The sequence below is a fragment of the Pollicipes pollicipes genome, unplaced genomic scaffold (assembly GCF_011947565.3).
Source record: "Pollicipes pollicipes isolate AB1234 unplaced genomic scaffold, Ppol_2.1 Scaffold_7231;HRSCAF=8579_pilon_pilon_pilon, whole genome shotgun sequence".
NCBI lineage: Eukaryota > Metazoa > Arthropoda > Thecostraca > Pollicipedomorpha > Pollicipedidae > Pollicipes > Pollicipes pollicipes.
This window is the reverse complement of record NW_023597034.1, coordinates 14,179,663-14,197,658: the sequence shown is the minus strand read 5'-3', so window position 1 is coordinate 14,197,658 and position 17,996 is coordinate 14,179,663. Positions and strand designations below refer to the sequence as shown.

The 17,996-nt window shown below is 48.3% G+C and overlaps 1 protein-coding gene and 1 long non-coding RNA gene across 2 annotated transcripts; both read right to left on the bottom strand.

Annotated features, from left to right (window-relative positions):
- Window positions 1–4,710: 4,710 nt before the first annotated feature.
- LOC119109575 (uncharacterized) lies at window positions 4,711–6,872 on the bottom strand. The gene is made up of 3 exons (XR_005095432.1): window positions 6,845–6,872; window positions 6,357–6,397; window positions 4,711–5,317 (listed from the first exon to the last, which is right to left on the bottom strand). It is a non-coding gene; the product is annotated as an uncharacterized LOC119109575 (long non-coding RNA).
- Window positions 5,307–15,745, bottom strand: LOC119109743 (casein kinase I-like). The gene is given in 9 exon segments (XM_037233493.1): window positions 5,307–5,317; window positions 6,867–6,999; window positions 7,001–7,033; window positions 7,035–7,139; window positions 7,368–7,446; window positions 9,604–9,743; window positions 10,367–10,592; window positions 11,172–11,278; window positions 15,533–15,745. Coding segments are annotated over 9 exon segments (954 nt in total). The 5' UTR covers window positions 15,653–15,745.
- Window positions 15,746–17,996: the final 2,251 nt, after the last annotated feature.

Genomic DNA, 17,996 nt, shown 5'->3' with positions numbered 1-17,996 from the left:
ATAACACTATTATGTCGTCATGGATGCTTGGGTGGCCACGAAATAATCTGCACGAGATAGTATGCATATTTTCGGGCACGTAGCTCAGAAACTAGGGAGGTCTACCTTGTTGACACCATGCGAACACTGAACGAAATCCAATGAAAGGTTGAATTTTGGCTGCGGGTTCGATTGCTCCCTTATAGTGCCACATCTGCAGGTTCAGTGACATGAGTGCTACAACAAAAACTCGCACCGATGTGAGTGCTATGGCATTACTCCTACCGTCAACACTTATGCACAATGTATGCTACGCAATAAAACTTGTGCTTCAAAATGTTATGTTCGTCGTTATTTTTACTGCAAAAACAAATCGGCATTACTTATACACAGTTTAACTTCTACTTCAAAGAGTTGGAACTTGAGAGACAGTGAGATAAGTTAGATAAGGTAGATAAGCATTTTGTACAAGTGAAGTCTGCACCAGTTTTTGCAGCATAAGTAATGTCGCGTGTAATCGATGTAACGCTCTGGTCGGTAGCAGGTTTCCCGTAGCACCAAAGTTGTGACGCCGGTTCGCTATGGCATCAGCCAGCCGCCGCCGGGCGGGTTCATTGAGCCTCGTCTCTGTTCAGGTCCAGGCATCTGGCAAACAGATCGCTCGCCATAGGCCACCTGTTCCGTCGGAACCCAAAACTTTGCACACCATGCGTCATGTGATTCGATACTTCCTTTAAAAAGTCATCCTTGCGCCTCACCAGCCGTGTCCTGCATCACATAGCCCCGGAATCGCGAGGCGATCCCACACTGTGACACGTTTAGCAGCCCATCGTACGACGTCGTACTCGCTTCTCATTGGTTCATAATCACATGGCTTCCGTGGCACGTGATCATGGCTCGTTTCCGATTGGAGCTAGTATATAAGCCGAACCTTTTGCTGCTCTGTTTGTAATATGCTCATAGACTCGAAGGCGCGGGGGGATGGATGGAGAATGCTGTTGGAGTTACGGGCAAGTAGAAGGACTGAATATTTATTTTTGCTTCTATCACGAGGACTGGCACGAGCGAGGTGGTCACTGGTCTTAACATCACGCCAGGAATTTAGATCCGCCACAAATCGGTGCACAGTGACCCGGACTTGCAAATATCCAGTTCGCAAGCCGCCAGTCTGCAAGCTTTGTTCGTAGATCATCGGGACCGTGTGTCAACCCGTGCGCCACCTATCCTTGAACGCTTGAACCAGCATCTGAGGGTATGACAGTGCGATATTTGTATCCTTGTGTGTTGCTGCTTACCGACAAACGTCACCACACCTACAAATACATGAGGGACGGCTTATTGCACAAGCCATGCAAGTAATCGCACAAAGAGTAGAGGCTTGCACAAACCACGCAGGAAATCATACACCAGATTAGGGTTTGGGGACTTACACAACACGTTAGAACATTCGCTGGAGGAAATTCGTCACATCTTCATGATTGGGTAAGGGATATGGACAACACCTTCTGCACAACTGACGATCAACGCTTTGGCTTCGGCAACCCACACTGAGTGGACCTGCAGGAAAATTTGCCCGTAGACTAATAAATGAAATTTTCCGAATAGTCTAGAACGATCTCCGAAGGTGCCTTTACGAGCGATAGTGAGCTACAGGATCCTTATCGCGCTCAAATGAAGTTGCATTAAGTCCAGCATAAAACAACATTCTGGAAATCTCGTGCCAAATTTTCGGAGAGACTTCAGGCGATAGCGTTCCAGGCTTTTGATGATATGTCTAGTGCCGAAGTTCGTTTCCTTGTGGAAGTATTCCAAAAAAGAGTGTTCAACGATATAGTAGCTGGTGGTAATATCCGTTAACAATTGTACACGCTTCAGGAAATCGCAAATTTTCCAGGTGCGGAACAAACAGACCGTACTTTTGAAATGTGTAGAGCAACCCTAGGTTCAATGGAAGAACCAGGGGACATCGCTGTAGCCCGTAACGTAATTGGTTCTGAAAAGTTTAAGCTTTGGTGCGGCGACACATGGTCATCACACATTGCCATCGTACCTTGTACAACACTGATTGAGAGCCAGTCGGCGGCCGTTTTATCTGGAAATCGTGCTCACAAATGCCAGATATGAACAAGCTCGACAGTTTTCGTTGTTTGGCCTTGGTCAGCGCATGGCCAACAGAATGACAGGGGCTGAATGACCTTATTGTGGCGTCATGAGGCCTGGGTGACCTTTTCGGATTTTTCGGACACCCGACTTTTTCGGGGAGACCGTTTTGTCCGCACAACTTCGCGGGTGTGTAGCTCAGAAACTAGAACGGATTCGGTTTTGAAAAGGGCAATGATGTGTACTGCACCGAATGATCTTCAAGAGGAATATTTCAGTTCAAAACCCCATACAAATGTAGAACACACCCTTTAAAGACTTCTCCGCGAAAACAGCGCAGGACCACACAGAGGCATGCGAGGCTCTCAAACAGCTGAGAGACAGTCTCGCGGACCTCTTCCCTGGCTTGGAGGAGGCACCACAGGCTGCCTCCGCGCCAAACCCGGACCCAGCCTGTTGGTTTTATGGATAGCCCAATCTACCGCCAGCGCCATGGATGTGGGTCCCGCTGGTCCCATAGAGGGGCCTTACAACTCAGGCCACTTCATCTGCCGCTGCCTCATGGGGCCGACAAAGCAATGCTAGTCAAAATACGAAAGGAAAGAAGCGCTAATTCCGGCCTTCGCACCGCCCACTGCGGAAAAATATACACAGCGGCGCCGTGTGCCAAAGGGCTTTTATAGGGTCTCTAAATGATAAAACATACACTGTAGGTAGAAATACAGTTGTAATAGACGATTGATGTACCACTATGTTAAGTGATGTAATATAAACATGTTTTAATGTTGCACCAGCGTACTTTGTCTGAATCACGTGTGATCACCCGAATGTTCCATTAATTTTTCGCATTCCCACCTTGACCAGTGAGAACCTCCGCTTTTAACCTATATTCGACATTTCATCGAAAGGACGTCACGCTGTGAAGCAACAAAGTCAACTTCTTGTCATCAAACAGTTCACATTGTGGCCCTTCGCTAGCCGCCTTCCATTAGCTACGTATTACTGCCGCGCTGTATCCGCTGGACACAGCCGCCGAGCGACTCACCCTCGCTCGGGCGGTGCGCTGTTACACAGCCAGCCGCCGAGCGACTCACCCTCGCTCGGGTGGTGCGCTATTACATCAGCCAGCCGCCGAGCGACTCACCCCGCCCGGGTGGTGCGCTATTACATCAACCAGCCGCCGAGCGACTCACTCTCGCTCGGGTGGTGCGCTGTTACATCAGCCAGCCTTCGAGCGACTCACCCTCGCTCGGGTGGTGCGCTCTTACATCAGCCAGCCGCCGACGGGCGAGTTATTGTAATCGTCTCCTTTCAGACTAGGGCATCTGGCAAACAGATCGCTCGCCACAGGCCGCCTGTTGCGTCGGAACCTAATACTTTGCATGCCATGAGTAATGTGATTCGATACTTTCTTTAAAGTTATTCTCAGCGCCTCACCAGCCGTGTGCTGCATCATATAGCCCTGGAATCGCGAGGCGATCCCACACTTTGTGATAGGTTTAGCTATATCGTGTGGTGTCGTGCTCGCCTCTCATTGGTTAACAATCACATGACTTCCGTGGTAGGTGATTATGACTCATCACCGATTGGAGCTTGTGTATGAGGCGAACCGTTTATTACCATGTATGCTCGTATGCTCATGCGCCCAAGACGTAAGGCTGCTGTTGGTTGCGTACGTGGACGTTGTGGCGTGGAGTGAGTGTTGGGGAGAGTAAGTGGGTGGCGACTAGAAGCGTTGTCACTAGCGAACTATCACACAGTTACAAATCTGCTGCAACATTATAAGGCAAACATTTCTTACAATGTCAATGCAGGACGCCCCAAGCTATGCTTACGATCAAATCGTGGAAGAGGGATCGTGGGTTAAGCAAAAATTGCGCTTGACCAGGACAAGTGGGTCCAAAAATGACTGCAATATGTGACACTACTATTACAAACATGCAAGGAATACATCATCCGAGTCCCCGCATGCGAACACCCGACCACTCCCACAAGCTGTCACCAGTGTTCTCATCACGCACGCTGCCATAAACCGTCGACCACCCTCATATATCCAGATTACTTATGCAAGCATCGTCGTTTCACGTTTCTCCAAGTTTGCTGGGGGCTGTTTCTCGAAGTCCACGACCCCATAATGCCGGGAAACCATGGGTCCAAAGCTGTTGCTGCTTACATAAAAAATAAAGACTGCCAGAGGCCACAACGCCTTCGTGTGGTGCATACGAGTTACATTCCAGGTTTGGTAAATATACGTAATGCAAATGTTGGCCATCCCTTCCAGGGCAAGTTACCCAGTGCCCAAACCTGACAACTTAAAAAGCGTAATAGTCAGAAATGACGCAATGGTGTACAGTGCGCGAGACTAATCAGATAACTTGCACGTTTTTATCCCGGTCACAGAGCGAACCTTAGCTAAAACTGTTCTCCCGCAATTCAAAACCCTGCGATGCATGGCGACCACATCGCCGGGTTTTGGGCACCGGGAATTCAAATTCACCTGGAGGACAAACTGGATGGGGCAAACCCAATGCGGATCGAACCAGCCCCCGAAGAACCGTGTCCTTGGGACCCTGCGAGCCGTCCTAGCGCGGCACCCTCAGTGCCGGTAAATGGTCGGACACGAGACACGGGTACGATTTACTTAACTTTTATTACAAAACGTCCTACAATGAGAAGATCTTGTGACACAGACTGACACCAACGAACTCAGAAACAAGTAGTGCAGGTAATGCAGATTAACATAGTAAGTGTTAGCATCACCCGGCAAGTATAACACATGCGAACCTCTTCATCACATGTATTGCCAACACATGTTAAAAACTGCTGCGATGCTGATTTGCGTCTGATAAAAAGGTGCTGGCGGTGGGGACGGCCGGCCGGCCCTGGCCAACCGTGCACGCTGGCTGCACGGACCCTCGCAGCGTGGCGCCGCAGGTCCCTCCAGTCGGTCCGTTACCCTACACGATCGAATGCACTGGCCGCCGCCAGTGCCAGTCCGCGCGCGCGCGCCGGCTGCGTCCGGCCTCACCACTCACGGCACTTCTCGCACTGCACTCTGGTAACGTGTAATTTGTTTACAATGTATATATGTCCGCCGCCGGCGGCGGCAGGGCGGCCGCGCCGGGCTGGACGCGTCCCTCCATCGGGGACTGCCGCACAGTATCTGCTAGGATTTATCACCAGAACGAGCGCTTGTCTTGGCTGCATGACGGCGTTGCCGGGCCGGCTCAACGGCCACCTGCAGGCGCGGAAGGTAGCGTCAGACCATACGCGGACGACCACTGCGCTGCGATCGCGGCCAGGTACGTATACCTAACACCCACGCGCACACACACACACACACCACACACACACACACACACACGCACACACACACGCACGCACGCACGCACGCACGCACGCACGCACGCACGCACGCACGCACACACACACACACACACACACACACACACACACCACACACACACCACACCACCACGCACCACCACGCACGCACGCACGCACGCACGCACGCACGCACGCACCACGCACGCACGCACGCACGCACTCACGCACGCACGCACCGCACGCACCACGCACGCACGCACGCACGCACGCACGCAGCCACAACCTTCCGGCTTTCACTGCTATCGATCAAACGATGTCCCAATTCGAGCATCAAGAACAGAGTCCGGGCGGGGAGCCCGGGCGAAAACGGCATCTGGAGCACGTCCACACAAGCCGTGCGTGTGAGTGACGGTGTGAGCGGGCTTGGTCAGTTCGACGACAGGCAGACAGATGAACAGCCGCCGGAACGAGTGGGCCAACATGCAATCCCGTGCAAAGATCGGACCGAAGGACGCCGTGCCGAGGGAAAAGAGCTCCAACACAAGTCAGAGTACCGGCTGCCAATGCTATTTGCAACACATGGTGATCCAACATCTGATATCGACGACTAAATATCAAGCGTGGACAGTTGTAAACATTAGGATTACTAAAGCCTCGACTCCAACACGAAGAGAAAACAGCTGGGGCGGAGAACGAACCGTCCTCTCGTGTGGAGCCCACACAGAATGCGGTTACACCCATGCGGACCGACCGTCCCAGCCGTGTTAAGTTGCCAGTGACCAAATGTCGCGTCAGGAGAGCACACTGCCAGCCGACCGGCCGGTGCCGGGTAGCGCGTGCAGGGGGCGGGGAGAACCGTTAACGACGCCTCTAGACGGAAATGCCACACGGAGCAGCATGGAATGCCATCCACCACGAGCGAGGAACAAAGAAAACAAAAACCTGCTTACAGGTCGCTTGCCTACACTGGCTAGACTTGCTCAGTTGACTCCTGAAACGGAAAGAACCGCCATTGTAGCAAGTGGCCTGCACACATACGGCATGAGTCTGATCCCGCCAGCGCGCGGCACCCCCAGCTGCACGCGGCACCAGAAGGCGCATTCTGCTGGTGCTCAAGTGCCGGCAGCAGTCCCCCATCCCCACCTAGGGATGGAGGGGGGGGGGGGGACAGAGCACGCCCCGCACACCGCCCAGCGCAACCACCCCCACCTCGTCGCTCACATGCCTGCCCGAGCGCCACCCCGCAGCCTGCTCTCGCCCCACGGGCGACAGCGTCCACGCGCTCGCAGCCATTCCCGGAGCTGAACGCAGCGGGCCGGCAGTGCGCCAACCGGTTCGTTCCGCTCCTCAAGCAGCGTGCCCCCTCCCCTTTGGCGGGCGAGGCCGTGACCCCTCGGGCCCTGCGCCCCGCCACCGGCACCTGTTGCCAGCCTCTCACCTGGCTGGACGGCGGTGGTCGGGTTGGGGCTGGCCGGTGGCGTGGGCGGCAATGCCGTTCTGCTTCAGGATGGTCCAGTCGAAGGTGTAGTCGTACTGGTGGTTTAGCGTGCGGAACAAGATGCGGAACAGCTGGCGCAGGTACATATAGTCGGGGCGCCTCCTCGAAGCGCAGGCCGCGGCAGTAGTTTGAGATACATGGCGAACTCGCCCGGACAGCCCTTGCACAGCACCTCGAGTGGGGTCGACATCTTCTTCTCGCTGATGCGCTCGTACTTCTGCTTCTTGTTGACCGCCTGGCGGACACGACCGGCACGTGAGCGGGGCAGAGGCTCGGCTGATTGGCCGCTCCCGATGGGCGCGAGCGTCGATGGGTCGCAACGAAACGACGCCACGGCTCTGGACACCAACGCCGAACGCTACAGACACTCACGGAGACGGCGAAGGCTCAAGAGACTGGCGCACATCACAGCACAAAGACAGCCATCGAAAGCATTGGCAAATCCCTGACGGCGAGATCTCACCTTCAGCCCCTGCCAGGGCAGACTGCCTTTCCGGAAGTACACCAGCACATATCCCAAGGACTCCATGTCATCCCTCCGGCTGGAAATGGGAGCTTTATCACTGGTGTGATTAACAACAAAGAACTTGTGGCAGATATGTGGGCTTTCAACCCCCAAAAAACCTCCCTGTGGACAAACACAGCTTATGGGTGGACAGCTTAGCTCCCCTATGCACTTTCTTTTTAAGGCTTTGTGAAAAGAAGACAAGCATTGTTTATGAAGAAAGCAAAAGGGCTGAACGCAACTGAAATTACATGCGACACTTGTCAAAACGTTGCAGTATGGAAAATGAAAACTCAGTCACCCTGGGTAAAGGGTGCAGGTAGTGTTTGAAGCTTGGGTGCTTCTTGGTGTTTTTAACCCGAACACATTCTGTTCTCCACAAATATGCACCGGAAAGAATATAATAAGTTGTTCTATGCTAGCGACGTCAGATGAAGGTGAGCTATTCCTGAAGTTTCGACAGCAATCGCGTGCAGCATCCACACGACTAAACGATGGATACTGCTTCCGGGTCTCTGCCGAATCTTTATATCACACCACAACGCCATCTTTTCATTCCATGCATTCAGTGCCCTGGTTCGTTGCTGCTCACCAGCACACGTTTAACCTACCTACCGTCCATCAAACGACGCCCCCCCCCCCCCACGCTCAAAAATGCGACTCCGAGCCCGCACTCAAGACGACAACCCCGTCTCTTAACGAGCCAGGGAGAAGCGAGAACAGAGAACATCTCGTGGACGTCCCGATTCAACGTTTCTGGATTGCACGTGGAAATCATTGGAACATAACGAAAATTGATACCAAAATGCATTATGTCACACTAACATATACCCATTCATATAGCATGAACTCATTACTAAATTCGCATTTGAATCTATTAAAAATGCAGGCTGTATAGGATGTACAATAGGGACGTTAAACACCATCCCAAAGCCCCCCCCCCCCCCCTTGGGCACGCGGAAATTCACGGCTCCGCGAGCCCCCGGCTCTTAGGAAAGATTTAGCATTAAAGAGAAGCCACATTCTCCGCCAAGAAGTCCAAGCTGAATACATGGTGAAAACGCACCAAAGGGGCATTAAATCAAAAGATGAATTTGGTATCAGTCTAGACAACGCCGCCAGAAAATTACGATCTGAGTATAAAGTAAAGCAGTCTCTTGCCGTTGAGCAAAACGCTTGGTGTTACTGCGTGCGCCCCATTTGTTTACCTTCCGACATTTTGTTTGTGCGAGCCGCGTACCGGAGCCGTGCTGGGCACTGATGGCGGGACTGTTTGACAGCATGGGTAAAGACACTATATAAGTTCAGCTCGCTGTCATACGCTGATAAAAACATTGCATCACACTTATCGTTGGTGAGTAGAAGTTGCGGTGCTAACTATGTATGGCTGGCTTGCTCTGTGAGGAGAAAAAATTTCCTCCGCCCTGCTGCGTTGACATCCGAGCCCCGATCACGCAGCAGTCTGACGTCCCAGACGGTGCAGTTTTTGTACTTAACTTTGTGGTGTGAGTGAGCAGATAACTCTTAATGCCCAAATAAATAGTGCAAATTTCAATAAAAGGCTGTTATAATATGCTTTGGGGAATTATTCAGAAGGTGCACAGTATTTTGAGAATTGGTTTCTTTCAGCCTTGTTGAGACTCCGCCTTTGCAATAGACTTACCAATATCAACTTTCTGTGCTCACACCTTAAAAACATATTGCGGATGAGAGCATAGACTTAGGAGCATAGCTAGGAGCACTTACTTTGGAAACTAGAACATTTAACAATTGCTAGCAGCTGATTTCCGACTGATTTATTTTTATTGATTCTTTACTGGTCTTTAGCAATCACTGATACCAGCTGGAGCATGGTGTCTATTGTGATCTGCTGACAAAGAATGTCATTCAGTACCAGTTGTGAATACAGCACAAACTCACCTAGGCTATTTTGTCCTCACTCACAAGCCATGATTTTAGCATTTTTGTTCTCTCCCCCCCCCCCCCCCCCCCCCCCCCCAACAGTCAACACCAAATTCGAGATACTGGGTGCAGGGCACATCACCTGCATATTCTACCCACCCAGCGCCAGCTCACCACAACGAATGAAACTTCTGATGACTGGACCCCGACACCGCAGCTCTGCACCACCAATAATCCGGAGCTGCACGCGGCTCGCGCTGGCGGCGCACTCAAGCGCCACAGGCGGGCTCACCTCTGCTCGATGCCCAGGTGGGCGTTGATGCTGGCGTACCGGGCCGTGCCCGTCAGGTTCTTGTCCTCTCTGTACGGGATGTGCACGCGCGTGCGACTATCTCGAAACTTTTTGGCCAGTCCGAAGTCTATGACAAAAAGCTGCAAAGCGTGGTGCCAGTGTCACAAATGGCCCACCCGCCCCACAACGACGCCATCAGTTACATGACGTTGCGATTGATCTCTGATTGGCCATGGAGAATTGGAAGAGCTGGTTCCATTGGTCTTCTTGCCAGTTCAAACACATCACAAATTTCAAACGCTCTCAGCCCCCCCCCCCCCCCCGCCAATGAACGCTTCGGGGTGAGTTGCGTTCGGGAGATGCTGTCTTAACCAACGCATGAACCAAGCTTACAGCTTAAAGCACTGCAATTTCAAAACACAAGTAATTCAACTGTGGAAAAGTGCAAAAGGCTGACAAGAGGCTTTGGCTTGCTGCAGTGTATGCTATGAATTCACATGTGTGTGGTGACCCAGTTTATTGATGGTGAACAGTCATCACAGTAACTCAGTTCACGCTTATTGTGAACTGAATACTCTAATCCATAGTAATTATCAGTCCCATGCTGTGCCTTTGTGTACACCAAGAAGGTATTTAATCATAAGAATTACAAAGCACATCTGACAACCTGTCTTTTGGCATCTGTTCTGTTGGATTCCAAAAGATAATAGAGGCAAGCAGGTCTGTTACTAGACATCATGAACCCTCAGATGCAACAACTGACCTTGTTGCAGTGGCGGCCAATTCCCATGAGGAAGTTGTCTGGCTTGATGTCCCGATGGATGAAGTTTTTGCTATGAATGTACTCCACCCGTCCAACCATCTGGTCTGCCAACATCAGCACCGTCTTCACCGTGAACTGGCGTGAGCAGAAATTGAAGAGATCCTCAAGAGATGGCCCCAGCAGGTCCATCACCAGCACCCAGTACTCGCCTTCCCTGCCGAACCATCTGTGAAACCAGGCAGACATGGTCCATATAGTGACAGGCACGGGTGTACTCACTTAGGGTCAGGGTGGGCGTGGGGGACATGCCCTCTACAATTTTCAGAATGTGGGTTTGCATTACCCAATTTGCTGTCCATAAAATGCAAACCTTTATGTTTCTGATAACAAAGTCACTTCCAGGTCAGGTTCTCCCCTACAGATTCCAGTTTGACCCCCACACCCATGGTTTCCCCATTGAATCCCTGTCATGGCCACCCCTGGTGGCGGATTGGAAGAAAATTGCCACCACATGATGCTTAGCATTATCACAATTATCACAACATCATAACATACTGCCCATCTTGCTGAGCATCACTGTGTCCTGCTTGAATGCTGTGCTGGTCCTGCTTGAGTGTCTGAACCCCTCTTCATGCCACAAAGCCAAAATAAATAACATCAACCTAGAATGTTGAAGCAGTGGCACTTTGAAAAGCAATGCATGTTTGAATCAGAGGACAACTTTCACCTGCATATAGCATGGTGTGCAATTACGCTTTCCTATACAAACAGCTGACTAATATGCAAGTCAATTCCTGAAACTTACCTGAAATGTGGGATGCCAATGCCACCTTGCAAGATTTTATACAGCTTGCTTTCATACAGCAGCTGTGGATGCCGTGCATTGATTGGCTCTAGCTTCAGAGCGACTTCCTGGGAACAGAACAGTACAGCATTAGTTCATAGTACAAACTACCCACCATGTTCAGATGAAATAAGCCTGAGGACACCAGCAGCAAAGCAATATAAGAACATGCCTAGGCAACTGGCCTGACATGTTCAGAAACAGCAAAATTAATATGCCCTTTTTATTGAGGCCTGTGCATTATGTTTGCTCTTTCTCCATTAGGCACCATGCACCGCACAAATGTAAAGACAGGATGAAAGTACAAACAAAGTGAAAAACAGCACAACAAATTCTAGCATCTAACCATTGAGTTATGGCCTGCAGCCAGTGGCAGCAGCTGCAATAAAGGTCAAAGGACATCACAGGATAGGACAGACTGTGCTGAGCATTGCAGCACATTGACCTTTTGCCATGAAATTCTGCTAACATGGCATTGCATGATCAGATGGTAGGTGTCAGGGCTCACACAATAATCACTGCTTAGTGTGAGCCCTGATTACAAAAAAAAAAACATCCAATGGTTCAGATAAAAAACTAAAAATAAATGGAACATTTGCTTCCATTATTACCCTCAGGAATGGTGTACTTCATCATGACCATGCAACACAAAGCATTTAATGCTTCCTGATGGAACAATCAACTTAAGGTAATTCATCATGTATTATCAATTACTGATCAATTCTCAACAATCAAAACTCATCATTAACTGACATAAATTGCTCTACAGCATGGCTTTCACCCTTGGGTACAGAAAATGGCAATGGGTACTGACAGCATTTAAAAAGAGATGCAAGACTGTAGCAAGACTAGTGCAAGACAACAAAATGCTTATGGAACCCTTTTTTGATGTGCTATTGATGCAACAGATTACTGATGATATACCAATAACAGGAGTGAAATAGGTCAACACATTTCTCAACAAAATACCAGGCCCCATAAATGAGGCATACACATGTAACTAGACCTTGTGAATGGGGAGCACCTAAATATGATAAGATCCATTAAGTATTAATGTTAATGATGCACCAGTTCAGTAAACTATCAAAACACTGCCAAATTAATCACTATGGTATTGTGTCCACTACCATTTTGCATCACCCTTCTACATCCAGAATTTCTATGTCCGCACCACAGTGCTAAAAGGAGACTAACCAGCAGACTGAGTCAGGTGTGTAACTGCTTAGGTGGATAGGGGAATGGGGTTGGCATTATGTAGCCCTGAGGATTGCATGACTGGCCAGCTGTCTTACATATCCCAGGGATAAAGAAGCATTAATTGGGGCTGTGGGGCACTTTGGCTGTACTTTCATATAGCACCCATAAACCAGGGGTGAGAAAACAGTACAATCAAAATGATTGAATAACTGTTTATGAACCACTAACAATGACAGGAGCACAAGAAACAACACTTGCTCTGTTGGTCCTCAAGATAAACTCAAGCTGTGCACATTACTAAGAATATGCCACCAATGCTCTCCACTTTTAACATTAGACAACAGAATGGCATGACTTCATCAACCACAGGTATATTGACACTGCTGAATAACACACAGTGGCATAATGCTGAAATACTACAACCAACACATGACAGATGAATGGTGTTTTTCAAATGGGTCTTATCAGTGTGGTCCCATTTCACCATGCATGGACTATCACTTCATCCATGCACACTTCAACATCTGGTTGCCTGTCAATATACAGACTGGATGGTGAACAAGATCTGGGCCTACATGACCTGGTACAATCAGCTGACATGAAAAAGTTACAAAATGCAACTATAAAGGTTAAGGAATGAATAAGATTTTTAATCAATTTTGATGATATATGAAGTGACCAAGCATCAGGGGGTGCCCAGAAAGCAGCAACAAACACCAAGAATACAGCAATGTCAGTGCTAACAAAATATGTGGGTTGATTTGTGACTAGCCCCAAATCTGTGAGATCCCAAAAGTGCATTCTACACCAGTGTTGGTAAATGTGATGTTTCCTGGTATAATGTATACCAAGACATTTTGTACTTCAGGATTGTGACTAGCTAAAATGAAATACTTTGTACTCCACCATGATAAAGCAAGAACAGCTTTTGGAAAAAAACTCACTTTACCTCTTTGTGTCAGGACAAAATAAAACCAGAAGGTGCAACATGTTGATGCTGCTTCCATCAGGAGCCATGTTTTGATGTCTGCTAGAGCACAAATATTGCGCCCACCAGACTAAGATGCTCAATGGCATGCATCCTGAGTTGCAACCCAGGTACATGATAAACCACATGTGGAAATATGAAAAATAAAGCATGTGAATGTTGAATGGAATTGCCTTTGAACAACACCGGGAAATGAGAAACAAGTACCAGAATCACACCGGTCTGTTAACTGGCAAAGCTCTCACTTCCTATGCCCTTCACAGACCAACTCAAACTTGAACATGGAAAATTCACAGACAACCACACCCCCAATCACCAGCTGCCTTCCCATGCACCACCACTGTGTCATGGCATTGCAAATAGAGAATCACTCGTGATTCAGCAAATTCAGCCTCTGAAATGTCTTAACTATTCAGGGGCTCCTGCCTCCCAGCTCAGGTTGGAGGTTGACAGAGCAAAACTCTCCAATTGGTTTTAATGACTCACCTCCCCATGACTGATTTGTCAAGAGCATAAATATTCTGCTCACTTTCATGTCTTGAACAGATTTGTAAACATTTGGAGGGAAACTGTACCGAGATGGACATCACAACTGCATGATGGACTTGCAAGGCAAACAAGGACTTATCTGTACTCATCCAGAACCCCCATGTGTTTGAATTTTTGGCCACTTCCTGGTTTTCGCTTTAGTGTGCAAATCAAAGCTGGTAATTCAGGCTTTACAAAAATACCCTTTAAGTCAAAGAACATTCCTATAAATAGCCAAAAACTGTTCGGAGACAGCTGTCTCACTCTTGCAAAAACATCTGGACACCAGAGTAACATGTACCTGAAACTTTGGCTCCGCAAATTAAGGAGGGGTTTATTAGGACAAAAAACATCAATTAATTGCAACACAAATTATCATATTTTGAAATGGTATAGGTAAAAGCACACCAAAATCCATAAATACCTTGCATTGTCCACTGGAGTCAACAGAATGACTGATTCCAATCCCTTTTGCCAGGCCTACACAGGTCTCTCAGGCATTGTACTTGCGCTGGCTGGTTAATCGGTTAACAGTGCTGTCTGCCTCTATTGTTCAGGTGGGATGTGGAGGGCCTCCTGTGTTGACCAGGAATTGGAAGGTGGAGGGCATGAATGTTAGGCCATTTTTTAAAACAGTTAGCTGGCGAAGAATGAGTAGCGTGATCATGGTGGAGCGCGAGTAGCGTGATTGTGGTGGAGCACGAGTAGGTGGCTGTCTGTGGCGTGTTCATTAGCATTTTTGTGTATCATTTTAGTCTGGCTGTGCATATCGCACCCACCCTCTGTTTTGGAGGGTGTATAAGCCCAGTGTGTAGCCACCCTCCATTTTGGAGAGTGCATAAGCCCCGACACGTAATTACCCTCCGTTTTGAAGGGTGTATAAGCCCGGTGTGTAGCCACCCTCCATTTTGGAATGTACAGACCCAACCCGTAATTACCCTCCATTTTGAAGGGTGTATACACAGGGCCTTTGATAAATGCAAACCAATGTATGTGCACATGTGTTTCTTGGTACAGAGTATGATACTGTGTTGTTTCAGTGTACCATGTTAAATACTGACATTTCCTTTTATTGGAAGTGCTTTTTAATGAATTACTGTACATGAAAAGTGGTGCCTTTGTTGTGTGCCACTCATTGTACTATAATCTCTCAGATAATCTCATTAAGCTGTAATGGTAGAAGATCTCCTACCAGGACAAATTTTCAACTTTCTAACACTGATGTGCTGCATGTAAAGTTATCCTACTGATGCACCTACTATGCAATATCTTCAAAAATGGAGCATTATAAGAGACCAAGGGCACTGCTTAATCAGACATTACCAGAACAGCAGGTAACTACCCTTGCTAAACTTGATTCTAGGCATCTAGCTTTATCATAAACCACAATAAACATTTAATGGAAGTAAAACAGTTGGTACCAGCAGATGGGTTTACAACCATGGGTTTCAGAACCAAACCACATGCAAACTGTACTGAAGCATTAGGTTCTACCCACCCCAAGATCGTGATGCAATTATGAAATATGCAAAAGCATTTCAAGCACACAACAGTCACACAGCAATATCACTATCCAACAGTAGCATGCCACCTATCCCTGCACACCTACCTCCCCATTTGTGGTGTTGATGCCTGTGTAGATTTCACCGAAGGATCCACTTCCAATTTTACGAATGGCTTTGTATTTGCCGGCAGCAATAAAGTCTTTGTTTCTTAAAGGCATTGACATGGTGGACAAAGACGAAATGCTAGACAATTTTAATGCGTCATGTCCCCGTCGTTCCCCACGAAACAATCGGGGAACGATCCGACGCAAAGCACACCCACCCTCTCACAATGAACGGCAATCGCAACAGGGTGCGGCACCGAATTTCAGCGCTGTTGGGAAACAGTCGACCAGCTGAGCGTTTTGAGATTTTACTGCCATCTATTAACAGGAAATCTAACTAGTGCACGCATTCACTACAAACTTTACCCCATACCATTGAATACCGATCTGGCGCACCGTTTTAGTCGTAGGCAAATTGGGAGTCTGTGATATGCGATAACGATACGTGCGTTGGGGTATGACACCGTATTGAAGCCAAAGGCAGACTTAGAGGTGAACATGCCCCCCCCCACCGGACACCAATTCCGGGAGCACCACAAATGGCCTCTAATCTTCGTTTCCGAGAGGCGCAACATTCCAGGGCGCTACAACGTCCATGCCGCGTGTTTTGACAAGCCTCCGGATCTACCCATCCGACGAAGGGACACCGAAACCTTTGTTTCCGGACATAAAAGCCTATATTTCTAAGACACTTTCAATTCTAGAGGGCACCATACAGGGTCCCAAACAGGGGTGTCGCTTCATGTAATTCGGACGGCCCAAGCTCCCAAATGCTCACTTGAGCCACACACCCGCCCCCACCCCATGAATATGGACCTACAAGGAATACTGAATCATTGGAACAAAAGAAATTTCCCTGGAATGCTCGTATTCTAATTATCTACCTGAAGAAATCACTACCAGCCAGTTTCATCTTAATGTTATACCAGTAGTATCCTCCAGGTACCCTTACCTACCATATGTCATTCCAACTCTTAGATCTGCCAAGCCAGTCTGCAATTATCGGCAGGTTTTTCACGCGATTACGTCATGATTGGAACACCGAAATGCACTTTTATATGCGACATCAGTCCTATATTGTATGGCCTTTCACCATAAAGACAGCTGGTCGCACTTACGTGTTTGCGCGGCTTGCGGGTTATAAACGGAATTTTCACATGCAAACAATTTGTTTGTTTCACCTTTGCTACTTATCCGCAAATTGCATGCGTCGGTTGACAGAGGCGCACACCAGGGGTGAAAAATCTTCTGATTTGTTGGTTATGACAAAAACTAGCATTTTTGCAAACCAATTGGTGACAAAATTGCGAAAATGCAAACAATTTCAATATACCCACACCATATTACAGCTCACCATCCCAGCTAAACGAAACTTAAAGCTTAGGATTGGTTTATGCTCGTCAACACTTGCAGCATGAGCATGTGCAAAACACATGTCAAAAACGCTGACGTTTCGCTTCATGAGCAAATTCAACCAAAAGATGCTTCCAAACATAGTTCCTTTAATCAGGATAGTTTTTAGCAGGCACTAGAAATATACTGTAAACTATACTTTATCAGTACTGACGTCACAGATCAGCGGCGACGCCGTGTTTTTCCAATGCTCCTCAGATTATTGCCTTAGGCAGGTTTTTAAGCTAAGATGCACTTCAAATACTAAACAGTATCAAATACCAAATAACTAGACATATTGCTAGTCATAAAGGTCGTCGCTCGCCGCAGCATCTTGCAACGAGCGTGATCAGTTTCCTGCGTAGCGTTTTAAAGTGTCGCGCCGTTTGAGATAAATGGGCTCGAATGCTCGCCACACGTTGATGCGTTGGGTTCAGTGCAAGGCTGTGGACTGCTATTGATTGTGTTCATGTCGTGAGAAGCTGACTGACTAGGAGAACGTGGCAGCTAAGCGTGAGGTCTTTAATATAGGAGCGTTAAAAAGCCTTGCCGATCTAGGTGTGCTGTTTGTGGATACCTGAGCTGTAGCTCCAGAGGTAAACGGAGGACGTTGGAGCGACACATGCCAAAGATTCATCCGGGGCTCTCTGCTGCTGAGAGTAGCAACGGCTTTGAGGGAGAAACTGAACATCACCGTCGTAGGCCCCTCACACTGCCGTTGCACCTCTGGCATAGCGTACTAATTGTTTGGACAGGCGTGAGATAAAACGCTTTTTATTTTCATCATATTGCATATAAAGCTGAATGAAGGTGGTAGAGGTGTTCAAAAATGTCGGTTGCATCTGTTGATACCAATATTGCATGGGTTTTGCTCTAAATGATTGGGATCATGTTAGGAAGTGTGAGTTCTGCACCAGTAATGATTATGCGAGGTCGCCTGCGCGCTCAGCTGATTGTACGATGACGTCACAAAACCAAAGGTGATATTGTTGTCAGGTGTTTGTAGAACCATGTTGTCGGTAAATATAGGGCCACAAGGATCCAGTCTTGCAAAAAACGTAGGGTTGAGGGA